The sequence below is a fragment of the Penaeus vannamei genome, chromosome 27, assembly GCF_042767895.1.
Source record: "Penaeus vannamei isolate JL-2024 chromosome 27, ASM4276789v1, whole genome shotgun sequence".
Taxonomy (NCBI): Eukaryota; Metazoa; Arthropoda; class Malacostraca; order Decapoda; family Penaeidae; genus Penaeus; species Penaeus vannamei.
The window spans coordinates 33,732,242-33,758,586 of NC_091575.1; the positions used below are offsets into that span (position 1 = coordinate 33,732,242).

At 37.9% G+C, this 26,345-nt stretch overlaps 2 protein-coding genes across 5 annotated transcripts in view; one reads left to right on the top strand and one right to left on the bottom strand.

Annotated features, from left to right (window-relative positions):
• Positions 1 to 186: 186 nt before the first annotated feature.
• On the top strand, positions 187 to 17,388 carry Trap1 (TNF receptor associated protein 1). The gene is made up of 13 exons (XM_027366092.2): positions 187 to 344; positions 2,952 to 3,160; positions 3,396 to 3,569; positions 5,390 to 5,553; positions 6,717 to 6,826; positions 7,002 to 7,238; positions 8,858 to 8,971; positions 11,480 to 11,665; positions 11,980 to 12,182; positions 15,163 to 15,304; positions 15,843 to 16,074; positions 16,569 to 16,641; positions 16,955 to 17,388. The coding sequence occupies exons 1-13, from the start codon at positions 227 to 229 to the stop codon at positions 17,054 to 17,056; spliced, it is 2,064 nt and encodes a 687-aa protein (XP_027221893.1). The 5' UTR covers positions 187 to 226; the 3' UTR covers positions 17,057 to 17,388.
• Positions 17,389 to 17,449: 61 nt separating this feature from the next.
• The window catches only part of LOC113814003 (collagen alpha-2(I) chain), a 97,686-nt gene continuing 88,790 nt past the window's right edge, over positions 17,450 to 26,345 (bottom strand). For 3 of the 4 annotated variants that reach the window (XM_070141233.1, XM_070141234.1, XM_070141235.1), the window contains 4 exons: positions 25,337 to 26,126; positions 24,596 to 25,002; positions 23,710 to 23,757; positions 17,450 to 22,995 (listed from right to left, as the gene is read on the bottom strand). In XM_070141233.1, coding sequence (XP_069997334.1) covers positions 22,093 to 22,995; positions 23,710 to 23,757; positions 24,596 to 25,002; positions 25,337 to 26,126 — 2,148 coding nt within the window. In that variant the 3' untranslated portion in view covers positions 17,450 to 22,092. The remainder of the gene's footprint in view (positions 22,996 to 23,709; positions 23,758 to 24,595; positions 25,003 to 25,336; positions 26,127 to 26,345) is intronic. The other variant, XM_070141237.1, reaches the window with a different exon arrangement.

Consider the following 26,345-nt stretch of genomic DNA (forward strand, 5'->3'; position numbering starts at 1 on the left):
CGACCCAACATTACTCGGAGGTGACCGGCAGAAGCTCCGTGTCGTATAAAATGACAGATACCTAAAAAAACAGCGAAATTCAATTAAGCCATCAGTAAACCTAAGACCTCAACAACCCTCCAAAATGATAATAAAATAATATAACAAAAAAAAAATAACCCATACTCCCAGCACCATCTAGCGGCGGCCGGCAGAAGCTCGGCGTCGTCTGCCCAACAACAACAACATGGCTCTGCGCGTGGGTTCGGCTGCGCTGGCGAAAAGGCTTTTTCTCGGTTCCTCGCTGAGATATTCCACCGGGGCCTTGTCAGCTCTGTCAGTGAGGTCGAGGAGATATGACATAAGTGAGAATCGATGTTATTCACGTTGTCGTTGTGTGGGAGAACGAGGGTGTGGGTGGGATGTTCCGGTGTTTTTTTTGTGTGATGAATTGTTTGTTGTATTTTTATTCTTTCGTTTTTTTGTTTATTGGGTTTTATATTTTGGAGAAGTTCACTGGCTGTTGGTTGTTAAGTCTGTCTTATTAGTTTAAGTGACAAAAGGGCTTATTTATTTCGTTTTGTAAGTGTTTGATTATGTAATCTTACAAAAATGTTTCAGAAATTGGTAGGAAAGAAATAAATTGATTGAATAAATTAAATTAGCCATTAGATGTTATTGTTATAACCATGAATTCAGAAATGACACTTGACAGGGATTTTGAGTAAATACAGTATTGTTGATAACTTTAATAATTTTTCAGCTTATCAAGAATTCAGTCCTGAGGAAGTTGAATGTGTATCATAGTTATCGTCCCCAGTAGCATCCGAGTGCCATGGGAATTGCAGGGTAAAAAGCCAAAGGTTCAGGTAAATCCATCAATTATTTAGTTATAATGATGGACATTTGCAATAATTCTGGAGCTTCAACACTAATCTCAGAAGGGCAAGGTTGCAGGTCGTAAGGGTCATTGGGACCTTCGTGGTTGCTTTTGAGAGGAATTTGGAGGACTATCGGCTATTCTTTAGCATGTTTTGATGACATTTTGCAAAGAAGTCAAAATAGTTTTCAAATTCCCTGTACACTTCCTCGTCATGACAGCTGATTTCAGGTGATTATCTATTATATCCTAATTGGCTCATTAGGCAGCCAGTTAGGATGTCATAGATAATCACGTGACATTTGAAGCTGTCATGGCTAGGGGGTACACAAGGTATTTGGAAATCTGTTTGGATTTCTTTGAAAAATAGAATAGAAATAATTACAAGGAATGGTAGATTTTTTTTGCAGATGAGTTTATGGCAGTATACTAGGGGAGTACTGGCAAGCTTGGGTTTTGGCTAGAGGATGGAAACCTTAAAAGGCAGGTGGTGTTCAGACCAAGATCAAGTTCAAACTGGTTCCATATTAGTGGGGGCATGACATCTGCCTGAGTTACTGTGGGTGTTTTTTTGATGAGCGATGGTGACTTACACGGACTTCCTTCAGAGTATTTTCTTTAATAAGAATGTTGTTTGTCTGTGCTCTTTGGTCTTCGCCTTCGTGTTTGTCTTTCTTCGAAGGGTCCCTGTTTCAAGATGTACTTTTGATTTTTACATTTTTTATTTTCCCTTATTTCTCTCTATAGTTTTATTTACTATTTCTTTTATATTTAGTTACACACCAGAATCTAAACTGATCTTACCATAACAAATTTATCTCCGATGTAGGCTTATCCTTCATCAAAAATTGGAGACTCCTTTATGTTTAGTCAAGGGACTTCCATACAGATAATAGGAACTCTCAGACAGATCAGAAGATTATCTATTTCAGAGGAGCCAGCAGTGCTTCTCAATATAAGATATTCTTGATAATTTTTTACATTATGGATGCACTCACCAGAGACTAAGTCCCCAACTCGATGTCACAAACTCTATTCAACAATCCAATTTGCTGGGACAGGGCGTTCCCATCAGGCACTGCCCATGGGGAGGGTTGATGGGGGGGTTCTGCCCTCTAACACCCCCCAGGACACATTGTCTTCATCTTAGTATGCATGGCTGGATAGAGCTGAAACTTGGGGGCACTAAGTTGACTTCAGCTATGTAGGAGCCATGTGATGCGCATTAATAATTCATGTCAGTTGAAGGTGATTGATAACGCCGCATCATACTCACTTCACTATATATTGGAATGCAGTGAAACCTGTTATCAGTACAATAACAATCATATTCTGTGTCACAATCCATTTGATTTACTTACAATTTTAAATCAACAATTATAACATTACAAAAAGAAAGACTGCATTTTATACTGTTCCCATGATCTTTTCAGTTATTTGTGGCATTACCATTCATGTTTGCAGTGTATTTCTTGTACCAAAGACTACAGCTTTTTATCCTCTTCAAGAATACCATCTTCAATTTGTTCAAGTTTTATGCGTCCGTACCGTAAAGATTAACCGTTTTCTCCAAGGCCTCTATTCTTTTTTGTATTTTAGGTAAATCTTACTTACGTATTTACCCTCAGTCACAGGAAATGCCAGTAAAACTTCACCATGTGTATTCTAGCAAAATAGAATTTCCAAGTAATACATTATGAAATATAGCCAGTCAAAGATCTTCCCTCTCAAAATATATGTAGTGTAGATTTGTAACGAATGCTTGAAAGCCATGGTAGCTGCTTAAGTCATTACAGATGTATTGGTAACTCTTACCCATCAAAATCTTAATTCTCATCATTTGTAAATTCAGCAACTATATTTTCTAAAAGTGTTGCTTTCCCCCTTTTTATTCAGTATCTGTGTTTCTATTCCATATTTATTCAGAGTCAAAGAACCATAACATTTTCAGACAGACACAAGCTGATTTCTATATCATTGCATCATTTTAGCGCCTCTGCCTGGTACTTGAAGAATTCATTGAAGTGACCTAGTGTAATGAAAATATTTTTCTTTTTTTCTCTTGTTTAATACCTTAAATTTGTTATTTCAGGCAATTATGGACACTCAGGACCTCTACACAGGAACTTCCATTTATCTGCTCAGAAACTGCAAGAGGCAGTCAAAGCAGATGATGACAAAACCTATGAGTTCCAAGCCGAGACCCGCATGCTGTTAGATATTGTGGCGAAGTCCCTTTATTCTGAAAAAGAAGTCTTTGTTAGAGAATTGATTTCCAATGCCTCCGATGCTATTGAGAAGGTATGCTTTAGGGACTGCATTTAGAAGGTGTATTGGTCGTATGTTATCATTGTTGTTGCAGTTGTCATTGTTATTTATTTATTTTTTTATTGTTATTAATATTATTAGTCTATTGTTATTGTTATTATTATTATTATCATCATCATCATTATCAATATATCATTATTATTATTATTATTGTTCTTTTTGTTGTCATATTGTATTTGTTTAAAACTTATATGCTGCCTTTCCCCAGGCCCGATACCTGGCTATTCAGGGAACGGAGTTGGACAGCTCAGAAGCCACCATGAAGATCCACATCACAACCGACAAGTACAGCAAAACCCTGACTATCCAGGATTCGGGCATTGGAATGACCAAAGAGGAGCTCATGGATAATTTGGGAACGATTGCACGATCAGGATCAAAGGTACCATTGAGAAACAGTTGTGGGGTTGTTTATTAGAGCTATCTGTGCTTTTCTTTCTTTCTCTCTTTCTTTATTTCTTTCGGGAAAATTGAGAAATGTACTCTAGTTAATTCAGAGTTTTGAGGAGATAGTTATGTAGAAGGATAAAGGGAATAAGGGTCTGGTCTGGTTGTCCCTTCTAAGTCAAAAGAATGTGACCAACACTTTTTTGGATGTACCATGAGTGTACTCAATATGTAATGAGAATTTTTGTTCCATTTTCCCTCTGAGGTTTCTTAGAACTTGACCACTTCAACTAGCATGCAATTCTTAAACCTTTGGATACAGAGACCTCCTGTGCAGCTTGATGGTGGTATGCCAGAGTTTTCCATTTTCTTTGTCTGTCTGTATTCGTGGTGACAGATAAGCCATGGGTGACTTACCACCTTAACCCATCAGCAACGGGTAAAAAGTCAAGTTTACGTATGCACCGGCTTGTTGGCGTGCACTGGCAGTTTCCCCTGTTTGCGCCCGGCTCGATCGGTAGTTTGCGAGCAACATATAGCACCTAAAAGCTTTTATTTTGCTAAAAAAAATTAAAATATTAAATATTTGAAGGTTTACCTTCAATTTAGGTGCCATTGCCTAAAATCTTTACCATATAAATGAAGCCGCTACTAGTGGAGAAAAACAACCTCTGTCCGACGAGCCAGTAGCGCGGGAATGGGCATGGCATGATGCCCCCGGCGTTTGGTCCACAACAGCCATGGCATGTACATACGTGACACCCAGCGCCAATGGGTTAAGCCTATTGTGACGGGGCCTGATTTATTTGTGATGTAATATTATGCAACAGTCTAGACTTTGTGGCTAAGCCTAAGATATGTACAGCAGGCCCACCCACTATAAGTCATAGGCTTTTACATCATGACAGCTATAAGTGTCACCATCACCGTGGGGTTAAGAAGGGATATTGGCTTTGAGGATCACTGGTCCCGAGAGCCCTTGAATTTGAAATTTCTCTGTTCCACTTTCTTTCTTTTTGAGATATTGGAAAATGAAATTCCACTTATTCCATTATAATTCCGGAGATCCTTTCTATAAAGAATTCTTATTGAAAGGTTAAAGAGTGTCCCAATCATATGTATAATTTTTAAATCCTTATTTTTATTAATTATTGATTAAGAATGATGTGAAAAAAAAGCAAGGTAAATGTTTACCATATGTGAACAAGAATTTAAATAGTTCTTAATTCTAAAAACTGTTATTGCAGTAAAAACAACATGTGTTGTGTAGATATATAGGTTTAAGTTTTCTTTAATTTGAATGCAAACAATAATCAGTGGTATGTATGTGCATGCCACCTAGAGGCATGGGGTTACAATAAATAGGGTCGTTTTTATTGCAAAAGGTATTTGGTGTTAAGCTCTCATGTTTTTAATCTTCCAGAATGCTGGGTTTATGAATGTCTAATTTCAGTAAAATTGAGGGTTTCATAGTATCTAAGCTTCAGCATTATTATAAATTGTCAAAGAAATTAAGTTCTTTCCTATTAGTTAATGCATTTTTCCATTAAGTTTGTATAAAATATAAATTGAAGGGCTTTACTGATACTTACCAGTAACTCAATTACACTATAATTAGGGTGTCTGTTGCAGGAGACATGACATGGGAAGGGATCAGATGACCAAGTTGATAAAGATGTAATTTTTCTTCGGTCTTTCTACAAATGAACAAATATATACAGTGCATTGTTGTTTTTACTGCCATTTTATCAAATACAATAGAGTGTTTTTCCATTCATATATCGTTAAATTCTATCTTTCTTTCTTCCTTTTCAGGCCTTCATCCAGCAGCTTCAGGAGGGAGGTGGTGCAGATCCTCAAAGTATTATTGGTCAATTTGGTGTTGGTTTTTACTCTGCCTTCATGGTTGCCGACAAGGTCGAAGTGTACACAAAGTCTCGTCTTCCAGGCAGCACTGGCTACTGTTGGTCATCTGATGGGTAAAGATTGTTCAGTTTTTTTAGTACCTTGCTTTTTTATTAATTAATTAAATTATTTATTTTTATTTATCATTGTATGAATTTACAGGTCTGAATTTTTCTTTTTAATGTTACTGAGTTTTTTGATTTGTGATAACTCAATGATATCGGATACATCTATCGTCAGTTGTAGTTTCATTTTGATTACATAGACAGCTCCAGAAGTATTTAGTCGTCTGGGAATCAATTAGTAGGCCAGACTGACCTCACAAGATTTCCCCAATTCCTTTTATTTTGGGAGGAAGAACTTTTTTTCCCCAACTCGCCACAAGTGTACAAAGCTCTTGGAGGGTCATAAGACTTGTTTAGAGTTTAGGAAAGGGCTTTTGCTTATTTTCATTGATAAACTAGTGTGGAATATACTGTTCATGAGCCACAACTGGAAGAGCACAGGTTCCAGAGGGGACACTGTTTCCATGCTCAGAATCCTAGTCCTGGCTGCGATAACTAGCAGCGCAGGTTGTATTACAGAAAACTGAATATTACAGAAGAATATGAAAAATGAAATTAGCAAGAAAATGTTTCTTATTGTTATTATTTTTTATGGACTACCTAGAGAGATAGTATGGAGTCTGTGCAAGGAAAACAGTCTATTACCATCTGGATTAAGCAAATCAAATGACAATTATAGACAGTAGAAAAGCTAATAATATTGCAAAGGGAAGGTATGTAGTTTTGTCACAGCACAAGAGAGTTCATGTGTGCCTGGCCTAAAAGCCACACACCCATCAGAGTAGCCACTCAAGTAAGCTTTATGTCTGTATTTTCAGCCATGTGATGGCATCAGGATCCATTGGGTTATTAGTATTGACGTATAATTATTCTAATGTTTTTGATGCTAATAGCAGTAAAAATAGAATTAAAGATTTTCCAAAAATCAAGGAAAATGGTGAGATCAAGCAGGATTATTAATTGTATTTTTGGTGATTAAACATTTATGGAGCTATTTCTGTATACACAAAATTTATAAACTAATTACTTACCATTGCAAATAAGAAGAGTTTAATGTAAGAGAGTTTAAGATGTCTATATTTGATTATTTGTCATGTTTCTTTTGTAATACAGAAATTCTTTTGATTTCTTTTGTTTTAAGTGCATTAATTGCAACTGTAATTTTTTGATAGATGTGGTAAATACACTATTGAAGAGTGCAGTGAAGTTGAACCAGGAACAAAGATCGTGTGTCATCTGAAAGTGGCAGATAGAGAGTTTGCTGATGACCAGACAATTAAAGGTATGCATTTGTTTTTATTTTTTTCATTATTATGATTATTATTGTTGTTATTGTTATTATTGATATTATTATTTTATTATTTTAGGTATTATTCCTCTCCTTCTCTATATCCAATATCATCTTTGTTTACCTGAAAGTTTAAAGTTTGAGCTCTAATTACCATTGCTTCTCACAGACATCATCAAGAAATACAGCAGCTTCGTGGGCTCCCCTATCGAAGTAAACGGCGAACAAGCCAACAACATTCAGCCCATTTGGCTCATGGACCCCAAAGAAGTGTCTCCTGCCCAGCATGAGGAATTCTACCGCTACGTGGGTTCGTCGTATGACAAGCCTCGCTTTACCCTCCACTACTGTACTGATGCGCCCATAAATCTTCGTTGTGTTCTCTATGTCCCAGAAGGAAAGCCAGGTATGTTGCTTTAGTTGATATCTTATTCTGTAGTGCTGGAGGAAGGGAGCTTCACAGACTTATGGAAACCGTCACATATTTTTATTTGAATTTTTTTTTTTTTTTTTTTTTTTTTTTTTTTTTTTTTTTTCCCTTTTGCTTCCTCCTCTTCTTTTTCCCTGAAAAAAAAATCAAATAGAAGTTAGAGGGAATTGGCAACACAGCCCTAGATTGTGACTGAGTTTGGTAGGGAAATACTAAGAAATAAAGACACTGACCTTTTTTCTTACCCCCCTGTGCATACCCACATCACTCAGTTGGCAGACGCACCTAATGAAGAACATTTATCATTTTTTACGGGAAAATTACATTGATATCATGTGCCTTAGAATTCCCTTGAATCAACATCTAGCAACTCTCCGGAGTATAAAGGCTCGCGATCAGACTTGAGGATAGCAGATATTATGTCAGATCGTTTGATAACATTTTTTGTTTTGTTTTTGAGTAAGATTAAGACAGAACTTTGCTTTTCTTGAAAAGTGAAACTCAGTTATTAAGCCTAATTAAAGGAAAATAAAAAAATCATCAGTACCAGCTCTAGATAATCATTGAAGAGTCATCAATTTTTTTTCAACAACTTCGGTCATTTTTTGGGATATGAGTAAGCCTAACAAAAATAGTGCGAAAAAGAAGAAAAATAAAAATTCATTTTTTTATTTAACCACCTGCTACTGGGGATGACAAGTGCGCAGATGCCATGCCTAATGTGCGTTTAATTTAGTAATTGTTTTTACATAAAGATTTCTCTACAATTACTAGGTCACCAATGACTCAGTTACAAGAACTACGTGTCTCACCTGCTTACCCTTTTCCTTGATTTTAGATAAAATTTATTAGTATCTAATACTGCTGTTAGTAATGTGAGTAACAATATAGTAATTATAAAGTTTATAACAAAAATAATTGTCGATATTGATAGCTTTAGTAAAAAAACGTTTTCCCACAATTTCAAGGAAAGATGAGGATGCATGATCTGCTAATTGACTACTGTGTGGCTAAGCACTGGCAGAGCCATCTATATGAAACATTTAACAAAAAGATAAGAATGTGAAGGAAACATTTTCCCGTCAGCATTGGGTTAACTTACATAATCAAATGAGACCAAACTCATAAAGTAACATACCTATAATGATACCAATCAGAAAATGAATAGAAGAGAAATCTAGGTCCCACATTAAGGGTACCCCCAAGTGTGTTAGGCAAGGTATTCGCATCTTACTTACGGAGCTCTTACTGTCATAGAATATCAGTTGAAGGTGAATTTTCAAATTAAGGTTGAGATATGTGCTAACCAGAATATTTATTCTTAGTTTTCTTTGTTTTTTGTTTTTTTTATGATGTATGAAATTTAAGATATACAACATGAGTTCTGAAAGATGTGTTTGTCAGTTTTTCCTTGTAATTATAGTACAATCTCATTGACAGTTCTATGATTTATTATTTGCATAAAGAGTAGAAAAGGATATTAATGTTATTTCACTTGAACATAACATCTAAGTTTATGAGATATGAAATGATATGACATCCTTTTCTTTTGTTTTGTATTTCACAAATTTACACAACTTCCTCATTCTTTGCAGGGCTGTTTGACCTTAATCGTGAAGGAGTCGGTGGTGTCGCGCTCTACTGCCGCCGTGTTCTCATCATGAACAAGGCAGAAAACATTCTTCCCAAATGGCTCAGGTTCCTAAAAGGCAAGTAGACATTTTGCTTTTTACTACAGTGTCTCCTCTTTATGAGGTGTCGTTTCACTCTGCATCCAGTCTGTCTTATTTGAGCTATCCCTGTTCTATACACATTTTTGATCCTGTCAATGCTTGTCACTCTCAACAAAAATTGCAGCATCCTCAAATCTGCCACCTTCAGCTGTGCCTCCTTTCTCCTCTTGTCAGCACCACTGCTTCTGAGTCATACAGCATGCCTTGTCTCATATGTTGTCTTGTGAACTACCCCTTTCTTTTCTACAGGTAACCCCTCTTGTACTAGACACTCCTGCCACTCCTCTGTGCCGGTCCATCCTCCCTGCCCTTTTTTCTTTGCCTCAAATATCAAAATTCATCCACTTCCTTTATCTCTGCTTGCAATGTCACCATTCCACCACCCTCGCTCTTATGCATGCTCATATTCCTTTTACTCCAGCTGAATGTCATTTATCTTCTCCAGCGCATACTTCCACCCCTCCAGGCTCTCCTCAACCTGCCCTCTGCAATCACAATAAATACAATGTCATTAAAAAAAAACAAAATAGTCCATGGAGACTCCTGCCTAATCATATGTTGGTGTGTATCCATCACCATTGTGAAAAAAAAAATCAGAGCTGATCCTTGATGCAAACCCACCTCTACCTTTAACCCATCTGTTATTCTTACTGCATTACTCTCATATACTTCCTTAACACTTCTGACTGTCTCATACCATGACTCCTCTATCAGCACCACAGCATGAGTTTTCTGAAAATGAAGACAGAGTGCAGCTCCTTCTCTGTATTACTCCATCATCACTCGCAGTCACATCTTTAGTATTCTTTCCTGGCATGAAACCATATTGCTGCTCATAGATTATGATCTTGCCTCTGAGTCTATTTATTTCTGCTGTCTCTTACAATTTCGTGCTGTAACTGATTAGCCAAATACCTCTGTGGTTGATGCAGCTCTGCACATCACCTTTGTTCCTAAACATTGGCACCAGTACACTTTTCCACTCCTCAGGCATCCTCTTACTTTCCAAAGTTTTGTTAAAGATAAAATTGCTAACACTCCTAAAAGACATTTTCATGCCTCTGTAATATGCTGGTATGTCTTTTGGGCCAACCACCTTTGTACTCAATACTCATAGCTGGTTTTACTTTCTTCCTCTTTCTTACCTGTTACATTTCATGATTCACACTTTCTTAATCCAGCATTCTCTCTCTTTGTTTTTTTCCTTTTTTGTATTAGCTTCTCAATATACTCCATCCTCCACCTTACATTCCCCTTGCTTGTCATCATATTTTCATGAGTGTATTTTATCATCCTGACTGCATGTACATCCTTCCCTCCTTGGACGTTTTGTCTGTCCAAATGATACAGGGCCTTTTCTCTTCTTACAAAGATCATTATACTCCTTTTCCATAGACTCTGCCACCTCTCTCTTTGCCTTTCACTGCATTGCCTTTCTTTTGTTATATATTATGATGAATTGTCGGTGGTTTATGAGTATGTTGGTTCAGAGGACAAAATTTATACAAAATTCCAATTACAGTATACTATAAGTGAAAAGAAAAACTTATTTAAGAGTTAAAATTGTCTATATTTCATGACTATTAAAATTATTTTTATTTAATAAGTAAGCTAGTTTTGCTACATATAGCTTTCCTGTAATAGTGTTTTTATCAGTTATGCATCAGAATTGCAATTGAAATAGTATGAACAATGCATCTGTCTATATGCTACAAGTTGATAGTAAACCTTGATAGTAAACATATATTTCCACACTTAGGTAATCAGAAGTTGAAAAGGTATAAATATAAATGAGTATGACATACAGGTGGGATTCATATTGAACTGCAATTAGAACAACAAAGTTCAGAACAAGAAAAGACACAAATATGCCATTTTGCTTTATGCCCTGAAGAAGTAATACAGCGAAAAGTCCTTCCGTATATGTATGTACTTTCTTGTTCTTCCTTTCGTTGTTCTGTTTGTAAATGAGCAAATTCACAGAGTAAGAGACATTAATAACATTTCACATTCAAAATTGTGACAAAGATAGGTTATCAAAATGATGATTAAATATCTTGAATTTTGGAATTGTTCATTCACATTGAATCAGTATATTTTTAATCAGTAGGTTTTGATGATGAATTAAATTATACAGAAATACTGAGTTTTGAGAAGCATTCAGTTGTGACTGTTTCTGGCAATCTTTTAATTCAATGAATTACAGTACTGTATAGAGGATACAATTACCTAATAAGAGTTTAATGTCTTTAAAACTGGAAGTATTTGTAATAATCGAAACTTAAGACATTTTATATATTTTTGGTTTTACTCATTCATATTTTGACTTGATATTTATTTCATATGCATGTGGAGAAGCTAAAAATGAAAATTGATTTATGCAGTGTTTAGATATTTAATGAGGAATGTTCAATAGGAAACCAAGTATGGTTAATATTTCACAATGAGATAAAGCAGCTTATATAATGCAGCTTATATTACCAGGTGTTGTGGATAGCGAGGACATTCCACTCAACTTGAGCAGGGAATTGCTCCAGGACTCTGCTCTCATCCGGAGGCTTCGCACCGTCATTCAGAACAGGATGATCAGGTTCCTCTTCGACAAGTCTCGGAAGGATCCAGAGAGCTATGCCAAGTTCTTCGCAGACTATGGGATTTTCATCAAAGAAGGTGAAGAGTGATTGATATGAGATTTTTAGTTTGCTTTCGTTTTTTGGTATTTGTTTTTTCTTTCTTTTTTTTCTAAGGACCTGCATAATTTAAATGTTCAGTGATCTGGCCCTCCTAGTGATTTGTCTTATTCAGATTTATTCATGTTAAAAGCATGGTGATGAGAATAGAAAATCATAGAAACAGGATTCTTATTTGTCTAGAGAACAGATTTTTGTTGTACATAAATTAGCTCCATAATTAACATTTAGATTAAAGATGTGTCTTTAAAGAAGTTATGTGATATTTGTAGTAACTTTTTGTTTGCATGACAGGCATCCTCTCCTCACAAGAGCAAGTGGAGAAGGAAGAAATCGCTAAACTTCTGAGGTATGAGAGCTCAGGCAAGCCAGCAGAGGAAGCAGTTACACTTCCGGAATATATCAGTCGCATGGCCGAAAACCAGAAGGATATTTACTATTTAGCAGCCCCGTCGAGGGAATTGGCCGAGTCGTCTCCTTATTTTGAAGCTCTTAAGGTTGGTTAGTTGATGATGATGATGATGAGCTGGTGTAGACATTGACCCATTAGATGCGGATAGCATTGCATGCCATGTTCACTGTAATTTTACTTTATTAATTCTGGTTATTCAAAGATGGCTCCACAAGTGCTTAGTCACCAAGGAGTCAGTTACTACATATCTAATCCATTTACACTTTTTCTTGATGTCCAGAAAGATTCTTTTATATGTTTTTTATTTTTATTAGTATTTTAATAGCATTACAATAATCAGAATCAGAATCAGAAAAATATATATTTACAAATTCAAGGAATGGGGAAATCCTTGGACTTGTAGCTGTGTACTTTTGGAACCATCGCCAAAGTCTATAGTAGACAGTATAAAACCCTATGGCCATTGGTTTATGGTGCTTACCCGCAAAAGACAAAATGCAGGAATTTTCATTCTTAAGTGGGTGTATATACATACTGGATGAAACATGGTAGAAGTCATCAACCAAATTTTTTTTAAATGTCCAAGATATAACATTTATACAGAAAAGGGATAATAATATTGCAAAAGGAAGGCATGGAGTATTGATACGGCACATAGGTGTTCGTGCATACCCAGCCTAGAAGCTGCACACCCAGGAGAGTCGCCAATCATTTAAGCCTAATCCCTGAATTTTGGGACACCTGCAAGCAGCAAAGCACCTATGCTGCAGCAGCCAGTAATGAGGTTTTGATCAGTTTACATTCAGCATTCTCAATCTCGTGAAGGCAGACTTAGTCGCTTTTAAGCCTAATGACTGTGGTAGAGAGGCTTGTAAAATAATTGGTGAAGTATTTGCGATCTCCTGTACACCAAAGCATTGAGGTGTTCTGCTGTTAATGCTACCATTTGCTTAGAGTAAGGTGTTCCCATGTAGTACAGCTATTTTCTGTATATAAAGACCTTGTGGCTGCATTATATAGGCTGTAGGAAAGACAGAAAAGCCATGAAAATCATAATATTTGTATGTAGATAGCTACAAAGTTTTATTACTTCCTGTATGTTGTTTAGATTGAAGATACAAATGTACTTACATACAAATTGTGTACACACTTAAAGTGTATAAAAGTGGAGTGTAGTTTGTTAGCTTATTTTCAAATATTCATGTAGTTTATGTGTTATGATATAAGACAGAAATATACATTTAAATGTGTGACCAGTCATTTTCTAGCTGATTTTATATGTTGCCTAGAGAAGCCTGGATTATAAGTTTCTTAATAATTCCATGTTGTTTTTATTTTCAAAATTACTTCCTGAAAGGAATAACAGCTAGCTGAAGAAATACATTGATCATTTGTTGTTATGGACACACATGGGTTATTAGAATTCCTCTGAGGAAAAAAAGTTCGGTTTAATTCAGTGATATTTGGTTGGAGAGGGTGATCATGATTTTGTTCGTAGAATATTGTATCTTCAGCAGACAAAATAGTTCTTCCAAGGGAGCATTGATATAGTAGATAATTTATGAAGATCAAGAATGATATAGGACCCAAGAGAGATCTTTGTGGTACACCAAATTTTAGATACGTATGTGAAAAATTTAGAAGCTAAATTAAAAGAAATTGATTAATTTTCCTTGTGTAATTGTTTTTCATTCAGATTGCTGGTTTCTAAATATTTTTACATGACTTTCTCTAACATTTTGTCTGATGCACAGAAACATTATTTTCTATCACCTGATTAGTTATCTCCAAAAATCTTTTGGAAAACTTAACCCATTGCATGCAGGTGCCTCACTGCCTGCACATGGCCGAAAATCTGGGCTTTAGGCTTACTCGAGTGGCAATGCTCCCAGGTGTGTAGGTCTGGCCCACATAAACACTTGTGTGCAGTGTCAAGCCTCCTTGTCTCTCCTTTGCAGTACTCTTATCTCTTTTTCTGTGTTTTGTGTTTTTCTTTTTGTGTGTGTGTGTGTGTTTTGCTTGTCATTTTTGAAGGTCTTTATTTATCTTAACATAAAGATGGATAAAGACTGTTGTCCTTATCAGATTAAATAATCACCTTTGTGCAATAATATTAACAATAAGTAATGTTTTGTTATTTGTTTCACTTTTTAATATTTTTGTAATATTCAGTTTTGTTTAATACACTGTGCACCCCTGGTCACAGATGGCAGGAATAGGAACCTGAGCAATTTTCCAAGTGACAGATCACAGTACATCTGAATGTTCTTGTAATATCTCGCATAGAGAAAGCATAATGCCAAGGATGGCAACTTCCAATGACTTAACAATGTGCATTACTTCCTCAGGAGTACATGAATTTAATTGAAGGACAGGACATTGTAGTTGTGGATTTTACAATTACTTGTTCCAGGAAAAAAAGTCCAGGAGTCTAGCGATGGATGCAATAGCCTTGTTAATCATATTTCTGATAGTTTTTTGATCCTGAGAATCAGAAGGGTTGATTAAAGATTATTTATTCATTTATTGCAAAACCCATGCTCAGTATTGATAGGGAATTGTGCAGGCAAAGGGCATTGGGCAAAAAATGAATCCTCAGATACTAAAAGCCAAATTTGAGAAAGATTGTTAGAGAAGAACATTTGTGCATTCTTGTGTAACAATTATGACTTTCTTATTGTTTGCTACTTGACAGCATTTTTATTAGATCTTCCCCAACAAATTTAGGACTCTTGAGGACTGGTTGGGTGTCACATCACATTCTCTCCCCTTTATGCCTCCTGACACTTTGTAAACTTCTCATTGCACTTTTTTCTTTTCTTTTCTTTTCCTTTTTTTTCTCTCAAGTTGCTTCTATGCTTTAAACCCTGTATCAGTATAAAGAAATTGAGAAAACAGCAAGCAGGTCTGTATGTAAAAATTAATCCACTTCTTACTAACATAGTTATCAACCTCTGTTCATGGTAGACAGTTAAAAGTGACATGCTTTTTTTCTTTCTTTTCTTTTCTTGGAAGCAGTAGCAAACTCTTAAAAGCAAATTCATTAAACAGTTCATTCCCATCAGAAACGCAACGTAGAAGTCCTCTTCTGCTACGAATCCTACGATGAGGTGGTTTTGATGCAGCTACAGCAGTTTAGTTCTCGGAAAATTGTGTCAGTCGAGAAGGAATTGAGGCAGGACAAGGAGGATGTGAACTTTGACAATGGTGGGTGGTTGTCTGTTATTTTTATTTTATTTATTTTTTCTTTCTTTCTTCTCTTTTCTTTTCTTTTCTTTTCTTGGGTTTAGTGTTTATGTTTGAGTAAGTCTTGAGGTGTACCATTATTTAGGTCATGATTATTTAGGGTACGTATTTAAGATATTAGAACTTCAATATTAATGGATATTTATATTCATCAGTTTGTATGTTTATTAGGTCTTTTTATTTCATGTTTATTTTTAGTTATTTACCGTTTATATTGTAAGGGGAGGGAATATTGATAGTGGAAAAATTTAGTTATGTTTTCCCCACATTTCTAAATTGTAATACCTTCTATTTTTTACCAATTCTTTTATTTCTGTTTGATTATTATATAATTTTTTGTTTCTGTTTAATTGTGATTTTTCCCCATGTTTTTTTAAGCCATTCTTGTTTGTGTGTGTGTGTAAGAGGGCATTGCAAGTCTAAAATGTTGATAATTTTTAATTGTGTGTGTCTGAACATTCTTCTCTACTAGAAGAACAAAATTGATATCCTGTTTCAGCTGAAGGCGGTCTGCGTCGTACTGAGGCAAATGAATTGATGAACTGGCTGAAGACCGTGCTAGCTGGCCGTTGCTGGACAGTTAAGGCCACGCCCCGCTTAGAGACTCATCCTTGCGTGGTAACGGTGGAGGAGATGGGGGCCGCCAGACACTTTGTGAAGACGCAGTTCACTCAAGTCTCAGAGGAAGCTAGATACTCTCTTTTGCAGCCTCAGTTGGAGATTAATCCTAAGTAAATATGTGAACTTTTTTTTTCACTTTTTGTATTTTAGATTTAGACATGGATATGTTGTAGGTCAGTAATGGAGACAATTCATTAATAATGTTAATTGATAAGCTATTTAAGACATAGTTCATAGATATTTAGTTAATCGATACTTAATTATGAGGAGGTAATTAACATATTTTTAATTTTTGGTAATGGTGTATTTGCTTTCATAAATACTTATGCTTTTATTTGAGCTACACTAAATGCAAAGTTTTGGTTGTGATACTAGACACACATTGTTTATGATAAAGTAACCTCCCTTTTCCATGCTCAACATTATAGATAGAATATTTATAAACTGTAAATTATTTGTACTTTAATATAATACATGTATATATTCAGTTCTTTAAATATCCCAAGCATTAAATTAATTATACTTTCATATTACACATGCCCTCCAGTTCATTAAATATCAAGATACTTCAAGCATTCATTAACTTCTACCTCTCCATTTACAGCCACCCAGTAATAGTCAAGTTGAACACTTTGCGCGAGACCAATCCCCGACTGGCGGAATTGACAGCAAAGCAGGTTAGTTCCTTTTTGTAATCCAGGTGATTATGAGGCAAGATAAAACTGATAAATCAAATGGAAAGATGAAGTTCAGATGCGAGTCCTGGGAACTCTGTAGGCAGTTAAATAAAAGATGTATATTTTAGAGAAAAAAAAGATATGGTTACAGCTATTATCATTGCCTTTTATTTTTACGTCGGTATAAACATTTTCCATAAACTTTATTTTTTCTATTATAAAAAATATATGAATGACTCGTATTTTGTATGTGATATGGAACATATGGTATAACTAATATTAAAGATGTAATTATCTTGTCATTTCTTTCCAGCTTTTCAACAATGGCATGGTGTTGGCAGGGCTTGTGGATGACCCTCGTACAGTTCTTTCTTCTATGAACGAGTTGCTGGAATTGGCATTAGAAAAGCACTAAAATGGTGTTAGTTTTTTTGTTGTTTTTTTTTCATATTTTGCTTGGTTTTTATGTTCTCCCCATTTGTGCTGTCTTTTTTAAATAAAAAAGAGTTGTATATGAAGTACATACTGTAAAATGGTCTAGTTAATGTTATTGATTAGAATTTTTGCCGAGTTCAATCCAAGATTAGATGGATTAGTTTTGTAAATAATTTCTAGCAGTTGTTTGTCATTAGTTTGTTTGTTTTTTATCATTATTGGTTACTTATATAATACTTTATATATAACCCTTTTGTATAATGAAAAACAATATGTATATATGAACATATAGTAATAAATGTATTTCATATAGTTACTGTTTCAACACCTCTACAAAGGTTTTATAAATAAGCAGGTAATTGACAGGCATGAATGACCGAAACTATTTTATTGCATTTGAAATGACAACAATATGTACATATCTGCAAGGATGGCATGCCAGCCGGTGGATGACATGATACAAAGCAAATGACTTTGTGACCTAAGTACGTCGGCTGAGATCATCTGGTCACAGGTGTGGCCAGGGGGTCAGTGTGCCGCACCCACCTTCCTGTTTCTTCGTCCTTGGCTTGGTGGTGTTCTTGCTACAGCTCTCCCCCTAAACCTATGCCCTAGAATACAGTCATTCACTGCATCTCTAGAGCAAGTTTCTGCTTCACGAAATGCTCATTTTCTGTGCCCCTTGAGCTTCCATCTGCTGTATCGGCAATCCTCATATCTTACACTATGCCAGTTACCAGCCAACAAGACACGGCGGGATCGAGGAATGTGCTCACAGAGTTTACCAGAGCCGCCTCCTCAACTAAATGTTGTACCACAATTATTGTGGTACAAACACCTCAGCGACCTTTGTTTCTTGTTTGTCACTTGGGCTGCTAAACTTAGGAAAATTAACACAATAGTAATGATGATAATAGAAAGAAAATAATAAAATGGTATCATTCCCAGTGTGGCAGACTTGGGTTTTCATTACCTTCAATACCACAGGTATCACAGGTGATGGTAGAGATAGTCAGAACAATCAGTAGCTTGCATAAAAACAGCCTCTTGTCTGTAAAATATTTACAAGGAATAATATTAAAATGCACCAAGTACAGCCAGAAGGGTGAGAGAGATATATATATAGATATATATAAATACATTAAAAAGGAATACTGTTCTCAAGTCCTGACAATAAGCACAGCCTTTCTGCTTCAAGATTTCAAAGGTGGCTGGGGTGCAGTCGATGAAACGATGCGAGGTGATGCAAGACACTGTCGTGGTGGCGGTGCGGCACTGTCTGGGGGTCACGAGAAGAATCTGATTCGAGTACACCTGTAGTTCAGACAAATCTAATGCGCTCTCCAGTTTTACCTTTGATCACATAGGGAATCACGGGGAGTGAGAAATCTGACCACAGGCAACCCCAGGTGACAAAATTTCTATCTGAACTCCAGATATTAACCTCCTCCGGGCAATCAAAGCATGACTGGTGGAAACGAGATGACAGGTACAGAGTGGAAGGAGAGGAAAATTGAATTTCACAAACATAAACCCAGACTCTTCTGGAATCTCACTATTCTGAATGATGACTATGATAACTATGTTGCAGACACATGCTTATACAAAATAACACACCTTTGATGTATATTTATAAAAACTATGATAAAATAAGTACAGTAAGAAAATACAAAGAAGATTTAAAGAAACCTGTATATGATATTAAAATTAAATATGCAATAGCAAAAGCCATGCTGCACCTTAGGTAGAAAGTGTCATTTTAATTTCATTTAAATGAGCTTATTAAATCTTATTCAAACTGTGTCACTCGAATTCATTTTGTCTTCATGATCTTTTTCTAGGAGAGAACAAGGGTTACGAAAGTCCAAATCAATACTACCATGCTAAAATAGTTTTGTAAAAAATTTAAAAATAATCAATTTTTCTATCTTTTATTCTATATCAGTAAACGAAAATAATTTGTAAAAAAGTGTCGAGAAGAAGAAGTATTTTCAAATGCTTTGATGCCCATCTTCAGTAAAAGATGTGATAGTATCACCGATTATGAGCCTTGGGTAGTTGGTTTGTAAGGCTCACTTCCACTACGAAATTTGGAAAACAAATGTTGGTGACACAAACTACCAAAGTCTCATAATTTATGATTGTGTCACTTATGTACAAACTTCTAATTTGCATTATAAAACCTGATGTACCTAAAATCAGTGAAAACACACTGCCACTTAAAATAGGGCTTAATTTGTACACTTTGAACTTTAACAAACATTCAGAAAATATGTATTCTGGAAAAGATACTTGCTACACAACCAATGTTTTCACTGACTTCATAGGCACGTTTATGGGCAACTACTGATCTGGCCAGAAATCATTCCCTTACATGAAGTCATATTTTCCTCTTAATAGACGATACTTTCTGGAGATCCTACAAATGATATGGAAGAATGGTCTTGCCTATAACATTTCCTAAAACTTTTTTTTTTTTTCTTTTCCTCTTTTATTTGTTGGTTCTTAAATGTCATGATTTCAAATAAGAAAATGATGCCAATGGACAAGTCAGTACCTCCCCTTCATTCCTTTATATGATGGACTATTACCTACAAGTTTGTACACTGGCGAACGTGTAGCACGCACTCAAGGAAGGACCTGTGTTCACGTTGCCGTACTGCCACCCAGACAACTGTGAGAAGCACGCCCATGAACGACCAGCATCAAATACTCTGACAAGAATATAATGTTATATATATAGAGAATTCCATTTTCAGAGTATACATTCTTTTTCCTGTCCTTGTGGTCAATATGGTATACATCTGCAGGGTGTGATTCTCGTTGCAGGACTGCAGCAGAGGGCCCGTGCTTCTCTTTCCCCTCTGTTGGTTTTGTTGTGCGACTCCAAGAGAAAAAAGTATATGGAAGGAAATGCACCTGAAGAATGTCATATCCCTGAATAGGCTCCAGAATATAATGACAACTACTGAAGAGACGTTGCAGCTGATCAAAGAATAATGAGCGTATGAAATGTTTACAGAAGGAAATAAATATATAATCATTTATGGGGATAATGTATAAGTTGGAGGGTTGTATCACTGCAAAAATACCTGAGAATCACTGGGTGAAGATAATGCTGTACATAATAACCAAGCAGCACAACAAAGCCCAACAGAGAGAAGTTCTATGACAGGAATATGTTGCAATAATGCAGACTCAGCACAATGTCTTTCTTGTCCTATGCTGCACAAGTCACATATAAAAATAGTTTAGTTTTGTGTTTCTTTCCAGTGTTAAATTGAAGCTTTTTCATGCCTAAATCTCCATATCTTGTAAATACTTTGGGATGATACTCAATTGTAAAAAATCTTCAGGGTAAAAATCCTTTTTTAACTATGACAAAATAAACAATGGTACTAATACTGCATAGACTAATGGTTTTGGGCAAATTGGTATGGGATAAGCATCAACAAGTGCAGTGTGTGCTGGAGTTTAGTAAAGATAATACTGGTGTCTAATCACTGTCCAAGCACAACCCACAAGAGCCGCAGCTACCACATCCATTGCCTTTGGTGCTAGGGAGATAGATGTGTGCAAGTGGAAAATAAGGCATGCTTAGCTTCGGTATCTTACCATTGCACTTCAATTGTTAGCAGTGAAATCAGGATTTGGGAGGTCTAGGTGATATTCCAAAATATCGTTATTTTAATGTAAATATTCAAAGTCAACCCATCAACACGTACATAACTGATTTCCTCTGGACGAATTAATTTACTCACTACTGACAGTGGCGGATCTCTCCCAAAGGCCTGAACTGCATTGTGGGACACGTGGCGGCAGTAAGGGGAGGTTGTGGTAGTGGAGGAAGGGAGGAGACATACTGAGAGGAAATGGAAGTGATGGTTGTGGAAAGTCTACTTGATAGAAAAAAGGGTGTTCTTTGTGATCCTAATTTACAATAGTAGGAAAAGTCTACAAAATCACCTACATTGAGTACATTGCTATTCATCTTGCTGGGGCATAGTGAACCAACACTCTCAGTTGACAACAGAGGACAGTGTCTTTGTTAAACAATACAACTTGTTTATGTCACAAATCATTAGTTTTGTACACATACTTGGCACAAATAGGACCTTGCAGTTCAAGCCTATATACTTTTTTAACATATGCACACTTCTTTCAACATTTGCACTGATACTTTGTCTGATAAAAATCAACATAGATGCTCACAGAGGACTTACTAACCATGAATATCAAATCTGAACAAAACACTGCATCTAGTTGGATTTCAATGAACTCCAAGGCCCATGTCATGGAGAGGAATATGATTAACCCAGATTTGTCAAGCCTCTGGCGGCTGCTCTTTTGAACCCACTTTCCATCTTTTCCAAGGAAGATGAAGGTCCTTTACAAGTAGGATTGCCATCATTAACAAGAACACCAACCTAGGCATCTTGGCTCCTGATCCAAGCCCACTCAATTCTTGACACAAATTCAATGAAACTGGAAGAAGGCTGAATACTTTTGTTCCTCAGCTGATTTACCCAGGTTGGCTTAGCATGGCAGGTTGGATTAGGACTCATAGGATGCCGCATACTGAGGGTGTAGACTTTAGCTTTGCCCTGCTGTAGGGATCATGGAATGTAGCACTTCCACCGCTGTCAACACTGGGCCGCACTTGTGGTCTTGGGTTTAATACTTGGCAGTAACACTAAGTGATATGGCAAGTCCTTTCATTACACTACATTACACTTGTTTTCTCTCAATTCTTGGACCATTCAATAATAGTAATCATAATAATTATCATAAAAAATGGTTATCTAGTAATAATAATAATAATGATAATAATAATGAATGATAATAATGAATAATAATAATGAATGATAATAATTATAATAATAATAATAATATCTTATCAATAATAATGAAATAAGAATAAGAATAATTAAGACTGTACACTATATAACACTTCTACAGGAATGCTTCATATATACAGCAGTGACACGAGTCACCAGACCCAGCCCCAGAGCCACCTTAGTCAGTTATCAAGGATGCAAAATCACCAAAGTCAAATTCAAAGTCTGCGGCTGATGCATTACTGCTAGAGGTGGGCGGGTTGGGGGTTGAAGGTTGTGATGTCCGTACACTGTTATTACCATCACTGTTTGACCTTTGACTGGCCACTGAAGTTTGAGGTGCATTAGGTCCACTGTTCACTGCTGCAGGGCCACTTTTGACTCTGTTCATATTAGCCTGCGGTCCGTTCCCTGGAGCCTGAATCGACTGTCCCTGGCTCATGGGGCTCTGGCCTGGTCTGGAGCCGGGGGGACCGCTGGGGTTTTGGTTCATTCCTCCAGGGGATCCACGGTTCATGGCACCAGCTGTGCTTCCAGGCGGCTGCACTCCCATGGCTGCTGCACCCATGGCAGCTTGGGACGTCGGCCCTTGTTGCTGACCCATGCCCGGATTGCTAAGGGGTCGCGTGGGCCCACCCTGACCCATTCCAGGGTTGCTGAGTGGTCTCGAAGGTCCACCCTGGCCCATGGTAGCCGGACTACGTGGGTGCATCTGGCCCATTGTGGCAGGAGATCGTGGATGGGCCATGCCACCCATGTTGGCTGGACTGGGGGCCTGGCCTGGACCACTCATCTGGCCCATGTTTACAGGACTAGCTCCTCCCATCTGCCCTCGGTTTGCAGGACTCATCGGATGGCCTGTTCCACTCATCTGAGCCATAGCAGCTGGACTTCGAGAGCCAGCCATGCCCGACATAGCTGCTGGGTTCCTGCCCTGGGCCGCTGGGTTGCCCATCATCTGGTTGGGGCCGGTGGGCATCTGACCCATGGTGGTCATCTGCCCCTGCTGGCCTGGATACTGAGAGGTAACTTGGGCACCTCCCATTCCTCCGGCCTGACTCATCTGCATCCCCATCCGACCCTGAAACAGAGAGAGAGAAAATTAGCAATGCTGCCAGAATCCCTGAACTTGGTTGAGGAATCAGAACAGTTGACATTAAAGAGTTGCATAATGTATTAGCCTTCCCACCCTTTGATGTCACCTTCCCTTACGTCAACAATACCAAACCTTGGACCACAGGGAAACTTTTACAATTTAGCCAGTTTTGCTTGAAACTGACTTGAAGGATACTTAGACTAAAGAAATTAGCACTGTGTATATGTCAATGTTAATCTAATTGTAACTATAAATATGTGTATGTGTATTTGCATGTGTGCATGTGTGTGTATAAACATATGCACCAGAGCATAGGTGGGCATGCACTTGTGTGTCTGCACATGCAAGTCTGTCTGTATCTGAAAGCATGTGTGTGAGCATGCACACATACATGTGCATGTCCGTACACACATCCCTTATGCTATGTATCTTCTCATCAAAGAAATGCTGTTTCTTACTACAAGGGACCACCACCTCAAGCCTTTGGTTCAACTGTTTTAAATCCTTTTGTCTTATAAATAATTGAAAAACTACAGTGTTGCAGGAAACATCACCTGATATTTCCAGCAATCTGCAATGTCTCTCATTTGCAGGGATATTCATGACACTATTAGCATTCCATTTACATCAAGCTCTAGCTGAGCAATAATTCATGTTCGTCCTATCTCACTTTAAGGTTATTATCAACTGCAAGGTTACCTTTTTGACACTTGAAAGAGATGGCTGCCGTACCTTAGCTGATTCTGCCTGTAACATCAAGATAAGTTCTTTATTTCTCATGTCCAACTACTGCAATGGATGAACCAAAGCTAAGCCTTGCCATCATGGTGACATACACTATGAAGGTACCGTATCACAGAAGGGAAGCATTTCTGCACTGGCCCATCTCTCCATCTCTCCCAAAGGGAGAGATGAATTCGGTGGGGATACGTTGCAATTTTTCCGCACAGGGTATGTGCACTATAATACACAAAGCCAAAATAAAGCCTTGTGATGCCATGTTCTTTCAATTCTGACACTGAATACTTGCATAAATATAAGTATGGTAGTGGTCATACCTACATATTCAGTATTTTGTACAATGATCTCTCTAGCAGAAAAGTAAAGAACTTATCATGGCAGATCCCTAAGGCCCTGTTAATAAGTCACACTATTCTACTAAAACTACACAGTACTGGTAACTGACCTATTATTAGTTGTCTACAATATCAAAGAATTAATTTTCACTGGATAAACAAGCATTTCAAAACATTGTGACAAGTCTCAAAACTAAAAAAAAATCAAAGTGCTCAGTATAGCACAACAATTAACTCAATTAAAAATTCAAAACAACATGAGCAATCTGCAGATTCAAAAGGACCTGCACTTCAGTATGAATGAGTTACTCTTCTTGAATTAGACCTGTCAAATGTTTTCTCTTAAGGAATTCTACAGACACAATGTGAAATATGAACCCGAAACCTAAGCCAGTGTGTATGTCTACTCGACCAATGGTGATGTGAACCAGCTGCCTACCAAACCCAACCACTGTGTTGAACTAAATTATATTTTCTACTTGATAATCAACATTGCAAGATGTGCTTACCTGGGTCTGCTGACTCATTGCAACCATGTTTGCTTGCATTCTTGGACCTCCTTGCATGCCCGGGCCACCCTGCATACCCGGGCCACCTTGCATACCAGGGCCTCCTTGCATGCCCGGTTGCATCCCTGGCCCAGCCTGCATTCCGGGGGCACCTTGCATCCCAGGGCCAGCCTGCATTCCCGGTCCTCCTTGCATTCCGGGTTGCATGCCAGGCCCTTGTTGCATTCCCGGTCCGGTCTGCATCCCAGGTCCAGGTTGCATTCCCGGTCCGGGTTGCATGCCAGGACCTCCCTGCATACCAGGCCCTCCTTGCATGGACTGGCCTTGCTGCATGGCCATCATGTTCATCATCTGATTAGTCGGCCGCTGCATCCCCATCATCTGGCCGCCTTGGCTCATCATTCCGCCTGAAACCATTCCGATGCTTTTACTCTTCACAAGCCCATCATTATTATAATATCTATTCTGAAATACTATGTCCAAATTTTGTATACTATGTGCATAAAAATAAGGTTTTCTGAATTACTTTGAATGCAAATATCTTCTGCAACTGTTGGAAACTATTCCTTAGTATTCAATACATACATGATTTGTAATCTAGCAAAGGTCATCAATAGTAAATAAATCTTAATAAAATGACATGCTATGACAACATTATCATACAAATATTTCATATCCTGAAAGTAACTACATCATAAATACAATCAGCTGGCAGCAATAATGAGGATGATCATTCCTTACCTTGCTGAGGCTGCTGCTGCGGATAGCCGGGTCTCATGGGCCCCACAATCTGCATGTTGCCTTGGCTTCCCTGCATCATGATCTGCCGCCACTCTGGCCGTGATGGAGGCATCTGCGTGCCGATGTTGAGTCCTCCAGGGCCAGGGCCAATGTTGACGTTGGGAGGCCTCGGCCGCTGCAGCATTCCTTGGCTGGTGATAGGTGAGCGAGTTACCATGCCCATCGTTCCTGCAGCGCCTCCCTGGCCCATGCTGCTGTTCATGTTACTTGCAGACATGGTGCCCACTGTCATGGTTGCCATAGAAGCACCTGTCATGGTGCTATTGGCCATGGTGACAGAAGGGTTCATAGTCGTGGTGGGAGGTACCATACCTGGTTTCATGGTGGGCATATTTGGTGGTAACGTCTGCTGCGTCATGCTACCTATCATCTGCCCCGAGCCCATGTTGACCATGGGGCCACTCACCATGCCTGGTCTCATGCCCGCTCGCATGGCTGGGTAAGTCATCTGACCCATGCCCTGGCCCATCTGACTCATGGGCTGCCCCATTGGCTGACCCATCATGGACTGCTGGGGCATCAGCGCAACTTGTCTGTACTCAGGCGGGGGAGGCCGGGACATCTGGCCCATCATCTGACCGCCTGCCGGGTTGACATGTCGGATCATGCCCCCGGGCCCAATCAGCTGCTGGGTCGGGTATCGTGGAGGCTGCCCGTACTGCCCGGGCATCTGGCTCTGGTAGAACATTTCGTTGTTCATCTTGCCTTCTGCTCCCATCTGGCCTCCAAGCTGTTGCACAGGCAGGAAGAAAGAAAGCAAAGTTAGAGCTGACAATGTCATCAAAAGTATAGTATACGAAGTTAAATAAAACCAGTTTGTATAAAATTCATCCTCCTCTCGTTCATGAACTTCGTAACATTTCAAATCATAATTCGGATAATAAGAGTATTCCAATTATAAGAAAACTAGAACCAATTCCAACACAAAGGATAACAGGAGAAAACTATA